Consider the following 15,107-nt stretch of genomic DNA (forward strand, 5'->3'; position numbering starts at 1 on the left):
TACAGTTGGGTTTTTACTGGAGCAATCTAGGTAAAGTACCTTGCTCAGGGGTACAGTACAGTAGTATTTCATTTTAGCTTTCGAAATGTCACATTATTCAATTTTTTGATATGTATATGGAAAACGGTATGTAATTCAATATGTTAACGTAACATTATTCAGCAGGTTTCATTCGATTTTATGAAAAAAAATGTGTTCATTCTATAAGGTGATGTAAAACCTTTGTCCACAGCTGTTTCTAAGAATATGCATGTTTGTCTGTTTGACTATCCGCCCTGCTGACAGCGTCAGACGGCTATGCGACCATCTCTGGAAATACCTAATAAGGACAATAGAGACAACAGCACCCATAGAGACAAAGACACACACCCTCCCCTCACCAGACACAGAGACACAATTAGATTCCTGCCTCCTGGGAAGCCACCTCCAAATTTGGGAGAGTTGTTTTCTTTATAAAGGGGAGCAGCAGGGTCTGGAAGAAGAGAAGCTACCCAACCATCTCAAGGTAAGCACTTATTGGGTCTGAGGGGTAGAAGGGAGCTGTTGTTGTATTATTAAGCATGCATTGTTTCTGCTGAATATCTTTTGTGTTCATTGATACTGAAGAGAAAAAATACAATATTTGCTGCAAATGAGTCACTGGTTTATAACTCTTATGTACTCCAGTGTGCAATTTGCACCATTTTTGTTTTAAAGAAAACAAACACAACTTTTAAGAGTAACTCAAAAAGATAATAGAAATCACTCCAATTTATGCCTGTATCATTTATTATTTGTAGTTAATGTGCATATGAACATGTTTTAACATGGGTTATAATTAAACTTAAATAAATCATTGTGATACATAGGAAAATATGCCACAGTTCTTGATTTTGAGGGGGTGAACAGGGGAGGGCTTTGTCAATTCTGTTTTAAAAGAATGAACAGTGAGTGGACGTCTTCAAACCTCGCCCTAGGCTGCCATCTGCTGGTGGAAAACCAAACGGCAGTTAGTTCCTGAAGTTTAGTTGAAGCTCTCTCCCAGGTCTCACTCTCACTGTTTGTCTTCTTCTGTCTCATTATAGGGTTTCTTGCTTGGTTTTCACTACATAAGGTAGGACAATCTGTTTTTGCTGTCTATAAACATTTTGAACTGCAGTGTTTTTTTTTTTTTTTTGTTCATACCATTTCAGTAGGATTATCAAATTTGAAGCCTAAATGCTACTGTCTGTATAAAGCACTCAGTTACACTGAGTCAATTAGTCCCGTATTTTGTCTGCCAAATGTTGTTATTGTTTTCAATACCAGTAAAAATCCTGGTGTTGTTATTGTAGCCTTTGTAAAGTTTTTCCGTAGTTTCCCATGAAGTGGTCCCTGACACTTATTGCACATTTTTCACCAGGAAGTGGTGTAAATTAAGTCTAGATATTTTGGACAAGAGTTGGAAAAGCAGGGAATATGAATGGGCATTCATTAAAAATCACATTGTCTGTTGTGTAGATCTGAAAATGGGTGACGCGCAGATGGCTGAGTTTGGGGCTGCCGCCTCCTACCTGCGGAAGTCCGATAAGGAGCGTCTGGAGGCGCAGACCAAGCCCTTCGACATGAAGAAGGAGTGCTTCGTCACGGATCCCTTGACGGAGTACGTGAAGGCCAGGATCATCAGCCGCGACGGTGACAAAGTCACTGCCGACACTTACGAAGGCAAGGTAAGAACCCAAGTGATAAAACCTGGACAGGTGGGTAGGCTTCAAAGCTAAATGGCTTAACGGTAGCTCTAGTATCCTCCTTATTTTTAGGCTTCATCATTAAAGAGTTTTAGTTACATTAACATACTGTGCAAATATAGCTCAAAATACACTGCAGTTTTAAAAAAAAAAACATTCAAACATTGGAAAACATATTTGTGCAGCAAATATTTTAAAAAGTGACAGTTTAAGCCACTGAAAACTGTGAACAAATATTGAATTGCTGGACTATGCAGATAAAACCATTTTAAGACCCTTTCTTAAATGTAGTCATGGACTAGGGTCTAGTGTTGCAATTTCCAAGGGTTTTTTTTTTTTTTTTATAAATGAGTGCTAACCTGAGGGCTTGTCTGTGTTGTTTTCCAGACTGTCACAGTGAAGGAGTGCGATGTCCACCCTCAGAACCCGCCCAAGTACGATAAAATTGAAGACATGGCCATGTTCACCTTCCTGCACGAGCCCGCCGTGCTGTATAACCTCAAAGAGCGTTATGCAGCCTGGATGATCTACGTGAGTACAGAGTGACCTCAAACCCTAAACCCTCTGATAGACTGACACATACTGAGTGTTGCTTCTCCCTTTCAGACCTACTCTGGGCTTTTCTGTGTGACAGTGAACCCCTACAAGTGGCTGCCTGTGTACAATGCAGAGGTGGTCAATGCATATCGAGGCAAGAAGAGGACTGAGGCTCCCCCTCACATCTTCTCCATCTCTGACAACGCCTATCAGTACATGCTGACAGGTAAGACACACACAAACAGCCCACATCTTTAGATCCTGCAACTACCCTTTTTTAGTATAATTTTAACATTTACAACTGTCTTTCTCCTTGTAAACTTTGCACGGGTGGAAATAGAACAGAAATAGGTCGTTTTTCAATATTTGGTTGTTAATTTGAAAAAGGGTGACATTTATAAAAAAAAAATAATGATTTGGAATTCAATAGAAAATGTAAAAGTTATAATTATATTTGACAGTTTGACACTTGAAATCAAATTTTAACTTAATCAGAGCATTACATGTAATAATACTTTATTTTTATTTTTTATTTCTCTCACTCAGACAGAGAAAACCAGTCCGTCTTGATCACGTAAGTCACTTGATCAATGTAGTGCACTGCTGGAAACCTAAGGAAGGAGTGATTAAGAGCTTTACATACAGCTACGGCCAAAAGTTTTCCATCACCTAGAATTTTAGGATTGAGACATAATTCTGAACATAATTTAGATCTGTTATTTAACATCATGTAATCAAAGAAACTACAAAAAGATATCGCAAAAAAAGTCTACCGGAAGCCCTACTAGTTAGAATAGTGGTATTTCATGTTAGCTTTCAATATCACATTTTTCACAGTTTGTCAGTTTTTCGTTAAGTATATGGAAAACTAAAAGGCGGTATGTAATTCAATATGTTAACGTAACATTATTCAGCAGGTTTCTATCGACTTTATGAAGCAAAATTAAGTTAATTCTATATAGAGGGTGATGCAAAACTTTTGGCCAAAGCTGTAGGGCTTGTGCTGGGGAGCTGTAGGGCTTGTGCTGGGGAGCTGGCAATGCAGTGTTTTAGGGATTGCTATCGTGCTGCAGTGCTTTCAATGCAGTGTTTCAATGCTGAAATATAGCGGTGGTTGTGATCGTGTAGGAACGCTTTGAATGGAGTGTTTCAGTGCTTGCCACACTGCAGTGCAGTGCTGCCTGTTAAAGTCCTTCCTTTTAGTGAAACACTCACCCTACTTGTTACTGTGCCCACAGTGGAGAATCTGGTGCTGGGAAGACTGTGAACACCAAGAGAGTCATCCAGTATTTTGCCAGCATTGCTGCAGTTGGTGGCAAGAAGGATGCAGCTGCCTCTAGCAAGGTGTGTCGGAACTTTTTGCTGTTGTGCAAACACACATATATATATATATATATATATAGTTTTGTTTTGTTTTTTACTCTGGGATGCCATGGCGTGAAGGGCGCTATATACAAATACATTTGTATTATACTGTATTGTATTAACCTGCTCTGTTAGCAATTCCCTACTGACAGTCTGTTTGTGTTCAATGACAGGGGAGTTTGGAGGATCAAATCATCCAGGCAAACCCAGCCTTGGAGGCTTTTGGTAACGCCAAGACCTTGAGGAATGACAACTCCTCACGTTTTGTGAGTATACCCATCATTATCAGTATACACCACTGGTCCAGTTTGCTATTATTTTCCTCTCTGCTGTAATTGGTCAGTAATATTTAATAAAGTGAGATTAAATCAGGGGAAGAGTGCAAGACTGATCCTTTTATAGATGTTGTTTTCATTTACAAGAAGTGATTTCTCTCGACTGGCACCCATTGTTCTCTTTCTGCTCCTCAGGGTAAATTCATCCGAATTCACTTTGCAGCCAGTGGCAAGCTAGCTTCTGCTGACATTGAGACCTGTAAGTATTTATATAAGAGTGTTTTTAATTTGTAGCATTCCCTTTGATATTGAAGTTTAATCTGATATCTGTTTGTTCCAGACCTCCTGGAGAAGTCTCGTGTGACCTTTCAGCTCAAGGCTGAGAGAGACTATCATATCTTCTACCAGATCCTGTCCAACAAGAAGCCAGAGCTGCTAGGTCAGTATTCCTGTCCTCACTCAAGAGTGTGAGTGTAGGATTATACAAGCAGACAGGAGGCATGCTGACATTGTATTGTCCCTCTTTCTCAGAAATGCTCCTGATCACCAACAATCCCTACGACTACGCCTTCATCTCTCAGGGTGAAGTCACTGTCGCCTCCATCGATGATGCTGATGAGCTGATGGCCACAGATGTGAGTGAGGACTCTCTCTAATATTACAGGGGTCTGTCTTTACACACCCTCTGAGCCAACAGGGTGCAAGGAGTCCCACTCATAGACCCAGAGTGAGAAGCTGGAATCCTCTCATACCTGGAGAGCTGTATAGCTCTCAGCCTTTTTACTAAACAGAGTAAGCAGACCTCAGGCAGTGAAGCAGGGTCTCTTATTCTGTTTTTCTCTATCCTGCAGAGTGCCTTTGATGTGCTTGGCTTCACTCAGGAGGAGAAAAATGGAGTTTACAAGCTGACAGGTGCCATCATGCACTATGGCAACATGAAGTTCAAGCAGAAACAGAGGGAGGAGCAGGCAGAGGCTGACGGCACTGAAGGTGGGTCTGACTGTGTGAAAGGGAGAAGGGGGAGTGTAGCTCAGCCCCCAGGGGAGAGAGAACAGGGCATTGTCATTGTCTTCTAGTAAATGTCAGTTAATCTCCAGTCGATTAGTATCTGTATCAAGACTATCACATTTACCCACAGCAACAGCAATGGTTATAATTGTTGGGTATTTCTTTAATTCCTAGATGCTGACAAGTCTGCCTACCTGATGGGGCTGAACTCGGCTGATCTCATCAAGGCACTGTGTCACCCCAGAGTCAAAGTAGGGAATGAGTATGTCACCAAGGGACAAAATGTGCAACAGGTTAGTCCCAGAAAAAAAAGCACAAAACATCTGCCTAGTTTGCCCACTTGAGGCATTGCATCTTATTGTGTGTATGAATACAAATCTGCATGGCAATATATGATTGTGGTCACTTCCCACAGGTTTCATACTCCATCGGTGCACTGGCCAAGTCAGTGTACGAGAAAATGTTCAACTGGATGGTGGTGAGAATCAACCAATCCCTGGACACCAAGCAGGCCCGCCAGTACTTCATTGGTGTGCTGGACATTGCTGGCTTTGAGATATTTGATGTGAGTCTTTGTGTCTTTGAACTTTTCATACATCCTGAGGGTTATTCTGAAAATAAGAACAAAGTGCTAAGGTCAAAAATAAGTAGGGCAACTGAAGGTTTATGTTGGCGTCCCAGGACGTGGATATCTAAAATGTTTTAGCTTTTCTTGTCTCTTGTTGCAGTTCAACAGCTTTGAGCAGCTGTGCATCAACTTCACCAACGAGAAGCTGCAGCAGTTCTTCAACCACCACATGTTTGTGCTGGAGCAGGAGGAATATAAGAAGGAGGGCATTGACTGGGAGTTCATTGACTTCGGCATGGACCTGCAAGCCTGCATCGAACTCATTGAGAAGGTAGGGCTCTGGATCAGTAATTAGGCAATGGAATATGGTATGATTTAGTTGTTCAGTGTTTACTGAGCTAACCGACTCTTTCTCCCTCACCCTAGCCCTTGGGTATCATGTCCATCCTTGAAGAGGAGTGCATGTTCCCCAAGGCCAGTGACACAACCTTCAAAGCCAAGCTGTACGACAACCATCTGGGCAAATCCAACAACTTCCAGAAGCCCAGGATCGTCAAAGGAAGACCAGAGGCTCACTTTGCTCTGGTCCACTATGCTGGCACTGTAGATTACAACATCTCGGCCTGGCTGGTGAAGAACAAGGACCCTCTGAATGAGACTGTGGTCGGGCTCTACCAGAAGTCTACCCTCAAGCTTTTGTCTAACCTTTTTTGTAATTATGCTGGAGCAGATTCAGGTAAATACACAACAGTGCCTTCCATTTAATCAGTTTAATTTGATGTGGCTCTTTAAATATCTTCAGGTTGGTATTCTTATATCATAAAGTAAACTGAGAATGAGCTTCTTATGCTTTACATTAAGTGTAGATTCAGGTGATATCAGCATTGAATTGTGATGTGTCTGTGGTTCTAGTTGATTCTGGTGGGAAAGGCAAGGCAGGCGGCAAGAAGAAGGGGTCGTCCTTCCAGACAGTGTCTGCTCTGCACAGGGTAAGACAAGCAGAGCCTACAGTTTAAATAAAACAGAACCTGTAAAAACAGCTTCTGTCAAAATGCTGCACGATTGCATCTAAATTGCATTTTCTTATGCTTTTCAAAGGCTGACTGTAGTGTACAGGTTATGTTTACACCGGTGTATTCGATTTTAGGAAAACCTGAACAAGCTGATGACCAACCTAAAGACAACTCACCCTCACTTTGTGCGTTGCCTGATCCCCAACGAAAGCAAGACTCCAGGTTTGATGGAAAACCCTTTGGTGATGCACCAGCTCCGCTGTAACGGTGTGCTGGAAGGCATCAGAATCTGCAGGAAGGGCTTCCCCAACAGGATCCTGTACGGAGACTTCAAACAGAGGTACATCTCTCAAGCTGTGCCCTTGTTATAATTCCCCATGAAGAGCTTTGTAGATACCCAGCTGATTCCCTGTCTACCTTCACAGATACCGTATCCTGAACCCTTCTGCCATCCCAGAGGGCCAGTTCATAGACAGCAAGAAGGGAACAGAGAAACTGCTGGGATCCCTGGACATCGATCATACCCAGTATAGGCTGGGACACACCAAGGTAGGACTGACACCATTTTACCCTGAATACTTTGTGTGATTAACACCCATTTAAAGAATTCAGGAGCTCCCTTTTGTTTTGTTGCCAGGTGTTCTTCAAGGCTGGTCTCCTGGGTCAGCTGGAAGAGATGAGAGATGATCGCTTGTCTCTCATCATCACCGGCATCCAGGCACAGTCTCGCGGTCTTCTCTCAAGAATTGAGTACCATAAAATTGTTGAGCGCAGGTCTGGTATTATTACTACTTACGATTGGCCTACAGTCAACTGCCATCTTTCCACCTCACAAAGCAAACTTAAAAAAATACTTAACTAACCGTAACTGAGGTTTGGTGCAAGTCAGCTGCCTAACAGTCCTCAAGCAAGCATCTTACATTTTACAGTCCGATCGCTTTGAAGGAGTAGTATTGAACTTTTATCTTATTTCCTCGTCTCTTTGTTGATTATTTTCTGTTGCAGTAGTATGCCTGTGCCTTCTAATTAAACCCAATCGCTTTCCTTCCTAATACTCTGGCGATTGATTCCTGCAGAGACGCCCTGCTGGTGATCCAGTGGAACATCCGTGCCTTTATGGGTGTAAAGAATTGGCCCTGGATGAAGCTCTTCTTCAAGATCAAGCCCCTGCTGAAGAGCGCAGAGAATGAGAAAGAGATGGCCAACATGAAGGATGAGTTCCTGAAACTCAAGGAGGCTTTCGCAAAGTCTGAGGCCCGCAGAAAGGAGCTGGAAGAGAAGATGGTCTCTCTTCTCCAAGAGAAGAACGACCTGCAGCTGCAAGTCCAGTCGGTGAGTCAACCCTGTACACATATAAACCCATATGAAGATCCTTATGTTAACTTAATTTCATCATTACAAAATGCAGCAATGAGAAAACATAGAACTGGCACCAGAGTTTTGGGCCAAATGTATGACTTTAAGCTTTTAGTAAATGCTTTGATGGTGCCTTAGTCTGGGTTGGTGCTGAGACAAATGGGTTTTAGTTTCAACTGGGTTTCTGTGCTTATTCTTTTCTGTTGTCTTTTCAGGAACAAGATACACTGAACGATTCAGAGGAGAGGTGCGACCAGCTGATCAAGCAAAAGATCCAACTGGAAGCAAAAACCAAAGAGCTGACGGAGAGGCTGGACGATGAGGAGGAGATGAATGCTGAGCTGACATCCAAGAAGAGGAAGCTGGAGGATGAATGCTCTGAGCTGAAGAAGGATATTGATGATCTGGAGCTCACCCTGGCCAAAGTGGAGAAGGAGAAGCACGCCACTGAGAACAAGGTCAGTGTCTGTTTGTCTGTGAAGATCCTGTTTGTCAGGGCTCTGGGTGCTGAGTCTCTGCTCTCTGATTAACAGGTGAAGAACCTCACTGAGGAAATGGCGGCTCTGGATGACATCATCGCCAAGCTGACCAAGGAGAAGAAGGCTCTGCAGGAGGCTCACCAGCAAACCCTGGATGACCTTCAGAGTGAGGAGGACAAAGTGAACACCCTGACCAAGGCCAAAGCAAAGCTGGAGCAGCAGGTCGACGATGTGAGTCACTCAGAGCATCACAGAACAACTGGTGCTCTGTATCAGGGAGTTAATCATAAAGGGTGGTTCATACTTTAGTCATGCGATCACCCGGAGATGGCCGTGCAGCAGTCGTGCTAGAAAATATGTAACTGCTAACCAGTCTCCTTTTGGATTGCCACACAGTTGCAAGACTAGAGACCAGACATCATCCTTAATCATGGTTGCACAATTGAAGTATGAACCAGTTTAGCACAGGGTTTCAGTTGTCCCATACAGCCACTTAGATAGTAGGGCAGGGCTTGCAGGGATAGCTCTATTGAGTATGTGGTCTACTTAATAATTAGTTATGGACCTATCTTAGAAGAATGGGGGACTGAACAACATTTTTTCTACAATGTCTTTACCCCTACCAGCTTGAAGGCTCATTGGAGCAAGAAAAGAAGGTGCGGATGGACCTTGAAAGAGCCAAAAGGAAGCTGGAAGGAGACTTGAAGTTGACCCAGGAGAGCCTAATGGACCTGGAGAATGATAAGCAGCAAATGGAGGAGCGGCTGAAGAAGTAAGTAAAAAATCTAGGTATTATGTGTTGTATAAAGATAAAGGACTGCATTGTAGAAATGTGATATAACCACACTGTTAACCTTTTCCTCCAGGAAAGACTTTGAGATTAGCCAGCTCATGAGTAAAATTGAGGATGAGCAGGCACTGTCAGCCCAGTACCAGAAGAAACTGAAGGAGCTTCAGGTAATTTAAAGCCCACCTTTGACTACCCTTGTATTATTATATAAAGACCTTATATTACCTGCATTTTTTATTCCGCCCATCAGGATCATAGGACCTCTTTGTATTTCTGTATCTATAATAAACTGTGTGCTGTTCCACTCGTGCCTATCAAGAAGCCTATTAGTCGCTTTATACTGTATCAGTTATAACCTGTGTGCTCATGTGCCGCTCCCCCAGGCCCGCATTGAGGAGTTAGAGGAGGAGCTGGAGGCAGAGAGAGCTGCCCGTGCCAAGGTGGAGAAGCAGCGGGCAGACTTGTCCCGAGAGCTGGAGGAGCTCAGTGAGAGGCTGGAGGAGGCGGGCGGGGCCACCTCAGCCCAGATCGAGATGAACAAGAAGAGGGAGGCTGAGTTCCAGAAGCTGCGGCGAGACCTTGAAGAGGCCACGCTGCAGCACGAAGCCACGTCCGCCACTCTCCGCAAGAAGCAAGCCGATAGCGTGGCTGAGCTCGGGGAGCAGATTGACAACCTGCAGAGAGTCAAGCAGAAACTAGAGAAGGAAAAGAGCGAGTTCAAACTGGAGCTGGACGATGTGGTCTCCAATATGGAGCATGTCGCTAAAGCCAAGGTAAGGAACGCAGCTTTCCAGTTTTACATGGGCACATCATGAAAGCCAAAGAAACGACCCTATACTCACCTGTACGAAAAGAAAATCTGCATTCCAATGCCTATGGGCAGGCACTAGATTCAGTTGCTACCATGCAAATCTGTTCCAGGGCAGATTTATTATTAGCAACAGTTTTTCATGATAAATATTAAGGAGGAAAAGTTGGTCATAGAAGACTAGGTCTCAACACGTCTCCCATTGTTATTTTGCTGTGAAGACGAACCTGGAGAAGATGTGTCGCACGACAGAGGACCAGATGAATGAGTATCGGACAAAGTATGAGGAGGCCCAACGATCCCTCAATGACTTCTCCACGCAAAGAGCCAAGCTGATGACCGAGAACGGTGAGCACCCTGCCCTCTCTGTGTAATCATTAGGGGTGTGCTGGTACTCGTAACTGCCACTAACAAGTACTTTAAACAAATCCACTCAGTAACGTGTTGATTTCAAAACATATCTCACCTTTACAACGGAGTATCACTCAATGGTAATTCACTTCCGCACTGAGTGTTTTAAAAGTCGATTAGAAGTGAATTTTCCTCTCCTCCAGGGCGCTGACATTTTTACCAAGTTATCTAAAGGAAAGTTAAATTGTCAGCTATCAAGCATTTCCGGGTCACCCCTCAATTATTTTGACACACGTCTGATTTAGAAGTCTTTCTCGCGGTCTCTCTGTATTCACACTGTGGTAACAGTGCAGCCGCAGAGCTCTGCAGTTCGGTTGTCTCACCTTGTCTGCATGCTGCTGTTTAGGCGAGTTGTCTCGGCAGCTCGAAGAGAAGGAATCTCTTGTCTCTCAGCTGACCAGAGGCAAGCAGTCCTACACTCAGCAGGTTGATGACCTCAAGAGACAACTGGAAGAGGAAGTGAAGGTAAAGCAGCATCAAATACTGTCTTCTGATGAAACAGGATGTCTGAAAGCCGGGTTTCTATATAGTAAACTGTTTGTCTGGTGTCTCCCCAGGCGAAGAACGCGCTTGCCCATGCAGTGCAGTCTGCCCGCCACGACTCAGACCTCCTGAGGGAGCAGTATGAGGAGGAGCAGGAGGCCAAGGCTGAGCTCCAGCGCAGTCTCTCCAAGGCTAACTCAGAGGTGGCTCAGTGGAGAACCAAATATGAGACCGACGCCATCCAGAGAACTGAGGAGCTTGAGGAGGCCAAGTAAGGGCAACTAGACTCAAACACACAGAATACCCACCACTCTAGCTGTGATTAACATCCTTTACTGTTAATAGACATTCACTCCTTTAAAGTGAGGGTCACAGCTGTACTATACATCTGGTAGTTTATAACTTATGCGTACCCATTTCATTAATCAGTAGTAAACTCTGTTCAGAAGGTAGGTGCAGAAGGCTTGTTTCTCGATGGTTCTGGAAAACAACTGAATGTATTTATAATGCAAACAGCTGCTTTGTCTTAAAAGAACGTTCTTGTAACACATAAGCTTTTTGCTTGAATTATGTTCCCGATTTAAAATATAAGACGAGCGAAAAGTTTGTTTGTTGCAAGTCAAGTCAACGGGTAAGAGAGGCAAGACTGGTAAGAAAGGTGTCATAAAGCTTAGTTACACATTGCTCTGCTGCTGCACACCAGTTCAGTTAAAACACATCCTCAGAGTATACCTCAAAACCCTTTAGAATGTTTTAAAAGTGGGATCAATTAAGTTAGTATAAAACCCAATTCCCAGAAACACAGTTGAGGGGAACCTCTTCATTCTGCTACCCTCCCTGATCTAACTGAAAGCCTCTCCTCTCCTTTCCTTTCTCTCCTTCTCCGTCTCCCAGGAAGAAGCTGGCTCAGAGGCTGCAGGACGCGGAGGAAGCCGTCGAGGCTGTGAATGCTAAATGCTCCTCCCTGGAGAAGACCAAACACAGGCTGCAGAACGAGATTGAAGATCTCATGGTGGATCTGGAGAGGTCCAACGCAGCAGCCGCTGCTCTGGACAAGAAGCAGAGGAACTTTGACAAGGTGAGATTTGGGGGTTTCGATGAAGAGAATACATTAGGTTTAGTTAAGGGTGCTGCTGTATTTTGAAACCGATTTTACAATGTGATTGTAATGACTTGTTCTCACCGTACCCATGCCAGGTCCTGAACGAGTGGAAGCAGAAGTTTGAAGAGTCGCAGAGTGAGCTGGAGGGCTCCCAGAAGGAGGCCAGGTCCCTGAGCACTGAACTCTTCAAGCTGAAGAACGCTTATGAGGAGGCTCTGGACAACCTGGAGACCCTGAAGAGGGAGAACAAGAACCTGCAAGGTGGGGGATCCACACAGAAAAGCACCAGCATTAGATTCTTACAGGGAGTTAGTCTTCTCTGTAAAGAAAACTTAACACGAACTTAACTTAACACGAATGAATAAAAAATGAATGAATTAAAAAAATAGAAATTAATTACTGATTATTCTGCCCCTCAGAGGAGATCTCTGACCTGACTGAGCAACTTGGTGAGGGAGGCAAGAATATCCATGAGCTGGAGAAGGCTAGGAAGCAGCTGGAGCAGGAGAAGTCTGAAATACAGTCTGCTCTGGAGGAGGCTGAGGTGAGAGACCTTGTAGAAAGCAGCAGAATGAGATGTAATGGGGCAGAGAAACTGCTTTTTAAACTAATCATTTACAAACTAACTCTGACCCCCTGTTGTGATTTCCAATGGGAACCTGGAGTATAGTTCATAAAGAAAAAGCTGCTGGTGTTTTAAACATGTATTGCTGGTCTGTTTAATCCAGCTGTAAACTCTCCGGTTACACAGCTAAAAAGAGCTTGTTGTCTCCTGGCAGGCCTCCCTGGAGCATGAGGAAGGGAAGATCCTGAGAGCTCAGCTGGAGTTCAACCAGGTGAAGGCTGAGATTGAGCGCAAGCTGGCTGAGAAGGACGAGGAGATGGATCAGGCCAAGAGGAACAACCAGAGGGTGGTGGAGACCCTGCAGACCTCCCTGGAGTCAGAGACCCGCAGCAGGAACGAGGCCCTCAGGGTGAAGAAGAAGATGGAGGGAGACCTTAATGAGATGGAGATCCAGCTCAGCCAGGCCAACAGGCAGGCTGCAGAGTCTCAGAAGCAGCTGAAGAGTGTCCACGCCCACCTGAAGGTAACAACAAAAAGATCCTCTCAGATAGCCTTGGCTTGTTGTGAAGGTTACTTCCATCTTCATGGTTTTAGACACTGATTAGCACTTATCTTAGACTAGTTTAAGCCCCCTTGTGAATATTTTAATTCAGAAAGCTTGAACTTGTTTGATCTTTTGACCTCCAGGACTCTCAGCTCCAGCTGGACGACTCCCTGCGTGCCAGTGATGACCTGAAGGAGAACATCGCCATAGTGGAGAGACGCAACAATCTCCTTCAAGCTGAGCTGGAGGAGCTGAGGGCGGTGTTGGAACAGACAGAGAGAGGCCGCAAGCTGGCTGAACAGGAGCTGCTGGACATCAGTGAGAGAGTGCAACTACTGCACTCACAGGTACGACAGCACTGGAGCAGAGATGACTATGGAATACTAGCCTGATTCCCCAGTCAGTCTCCTGTAACCTGGGTCTCTCTCACTCTCTGTGCAGAACACCAGCCTGATTAACCAGAAGAAGAAGCTGGAGGGCGACACGTCCCAGCTGCAGACAGAGGTGGAGGAGGCTGTGCAGGAGTGCAGGAACGCTGAGGAGAAAGCCAAGAAGGCCATCACTGATGCTGCCATGATGGCTGAGGAGCTGAAGAAGGAGCAGGACACCAGCGCTCACCTGGAGCGCATGAAGAAGAACATGGAGCAGACCATCAAGGACCTGCAGCACCGTCTGGACGAGGCCGAACAAATCGCCATGAAGGGCGGCAAGAAGCAGCTGCAAAAGCTTGAGACCCGCGTAAGTGGCTTGCAGTTACAGACCTTGATTTATATAATCATATCTAGCCATCAGTACCTGACATCTTTCTGTCATTGCGATTTCAGGTGCGTCAGTGCCTGGCAGTTACAGGTCTATCTGTATCTCACAGGCAAAACACTTCCATTGTTGTAGTATTAACTGCTCAATATCCTGATTTTGTTTTTACATGTATCTCTCTCTCTCTCTCATATTTTAGTAGTTTGCCATTTTGCTCCATTATTTCCTATATTGAAATTTCGTAAGATATGGTGCTATAGAAATTTGATTGTGTAGTTAAAACAAAAAAAAAAAAAACAACATTCAAGGCACCAAGTTGTAAAACCTTTTGTCAGAGAATGCTTTGGGTAATTCTACTTCAAAAGAGCAAATCCTCAAACTTGCCCCAGGATTTAAATTAACAGACTGATACACAGGCCTCTCCAAGTCAGGAGTCTGCGTTCTGACTTTCTGTACTGTATCATCAATTCAGGTGCGGGAGCTGGAGAACGAGCTGGAGGCAGAGCAGAAGAGAGGCAGCGACTCTGTGAAGGGAGTCAGGAAATTTGAGAGACGTATCAAGGAGCTCACCTACCAGGTCAGATCACGTTGCCCTGTCCTACAGTTTGAACTTCAGTAGAGTTGTGATTGTCAATCAAACTGCAGATTATCGAACTGTGTTAAACTGAAACTTTTCTTCTCAACTTCTCTGCAGACGGAGGAGGACCGTAAGAATATGGCCCGCCTCCAGGACCTGGTGGACAAGCTGCAGCTGAAGGTGAAGGCGTACAAGAGAACCGCCGAGGAGGCTGTAAGTAACTCTACATTCTCTTCTCATCCACGTGTCTAAGCAGTTTCCATTCAACCCAAGATTACAGATGAACCACTAACTTTGCCCTTGTGTGTGACTGTCAGGAGGAGAATGCCAACACTAACCTGGGCAAGTTCCGAAAGCTGCAGCATGAGCTGGACGAGGCCGAGGAGAGGGCTGATATTGCTGAGTCGCAGGTCAACAAGCTCCGTGCCAAGACCCGTGACGTTGGCAGCAAGGTGAGTCTGCATAAAAGATGGGGGAGGAAACCAAAACAGTTCGCTCCGCAAGCGAAACCGTAGATCACCTTGAAATTTATGAATGGCAGCTATATGTATTAGTTTCTCTAACCCTCCTTTTTTGTTGCTTTTCTATTAAAGAAATCTATGGATGAAGAATAGAAAACCTGCAGCAACACCCCCGGAGCTGATAATCAGTGTGTGGGACCAAGCTGTGTATGTGTTAGTCTCTGTAGTGTAGTTAATAAAATGCATCTGCAAACCAGCACATCTCCGTCCAGTCTCTTCATTTCATGGAAGACATGTCTGAAC

The 15,107-nt window shown here is 44.5% G+C and overlaps 1 protein-coding gene across 1 annotated transcript; it reads left to right on the top strand.

Moving 5' to 3' along the window:
• Positions 1-443: 443 nt before the first annotated feature.
• LOC117399039 (myosin-6) lies at positions 444-15,060 on the top strand. The gene is made up of 39 exons (XM_033998186.3): positions 444-505; positions 1,065-1,093; positions 1,480-1,688; positions 2,094-2,237; positions 2,313-2,469; positions 2,790-2,817; positions 3,482-3,587; positions 3,782-3,874; positions 4,079-4,142; positions 4,224-4,322; positions 4,415-4,518; positions 4,735-4,873; positions 5,066-5,184; positions 5,307-5,456; positions 5,620-5,790; positions 5,886-6,195; positions 6,372-6,448; positions 6,607-6,812; positions 6,898-7,021; positions 7,110-7,246; positions 7,549-7,804; positions 8,044-8,286; positions 8,362-8,538; positions 8,934-9,079; positions 9,174-9,264; positions 9,481-9,870; positions 10,127-10,253; positions 10,663-10,781; positions 10,874-11,070; positions 11,694-11,877; positions 11,997-12,162; positions 12,321-12,445; positions 12,681-12,989; positions 13,154-13,357; positions 13,452-13,748; positions 14,239-14,343; positions 14,461-14,556; positions 14,661-14,795; positions 14,937-15,060. The coding sequence occupies exons 3-39, from the start codon at positions 1,488-1,490 to the stop codon at positions 14,955-14,957; spliced, it is 5,817 nt and encodes a 1,938-aa protein (XP_033854077.1). The 5' UTR covers positions 444-505; positions 1,065-1,093; positions 1,480-1,487; the 3' UTR covers positions 14,958-15,060.
• Positions 15,061-15,107: the final 47 nt, after the last annotated feature.

This window comes from Acipenser ruthenus, chromosome 44 (genome assembly GCF_902713425.1).
Source record: "Acipenser ruthenus chromosome 44, fAciRut3.2 maternal haplotype, whole genome shotgun sequence".
In the NCBI taxonomy this organism is placed as follows: Eukaryota; Metazoa; Chordata; class Actinopteri; order Acipenseriformes; family Acipenseridae; genus Acipenser; species Acipenser ruthenus.

Excerpts from the sequence above, each read along its gene's own strand:
- LOC117399039 (XM_033998186.3), top strand. The coding sequence starts at position 1,488 with ATGGGTGACGCGCAGATGGCTGAGTTTGGGGCTGCCGCCTCCTACCTG. Across the intron at positions 6,449-6,606 it reads CAGTGTCTGCTCTGCACAGG|GAAAACCTGAACAAGCTGAT; the intron begins GTAAGACAAGCA and ends ATTCGATTTTAG. Across the intron at positions 9,265-9,480 it reads AGAAACTGAAGGAGCTTCAG|GCCCGCATTGAGGAGTTAGA; the intron begins GTAATTTAAAGC and ends CCGCTCCCCCAG.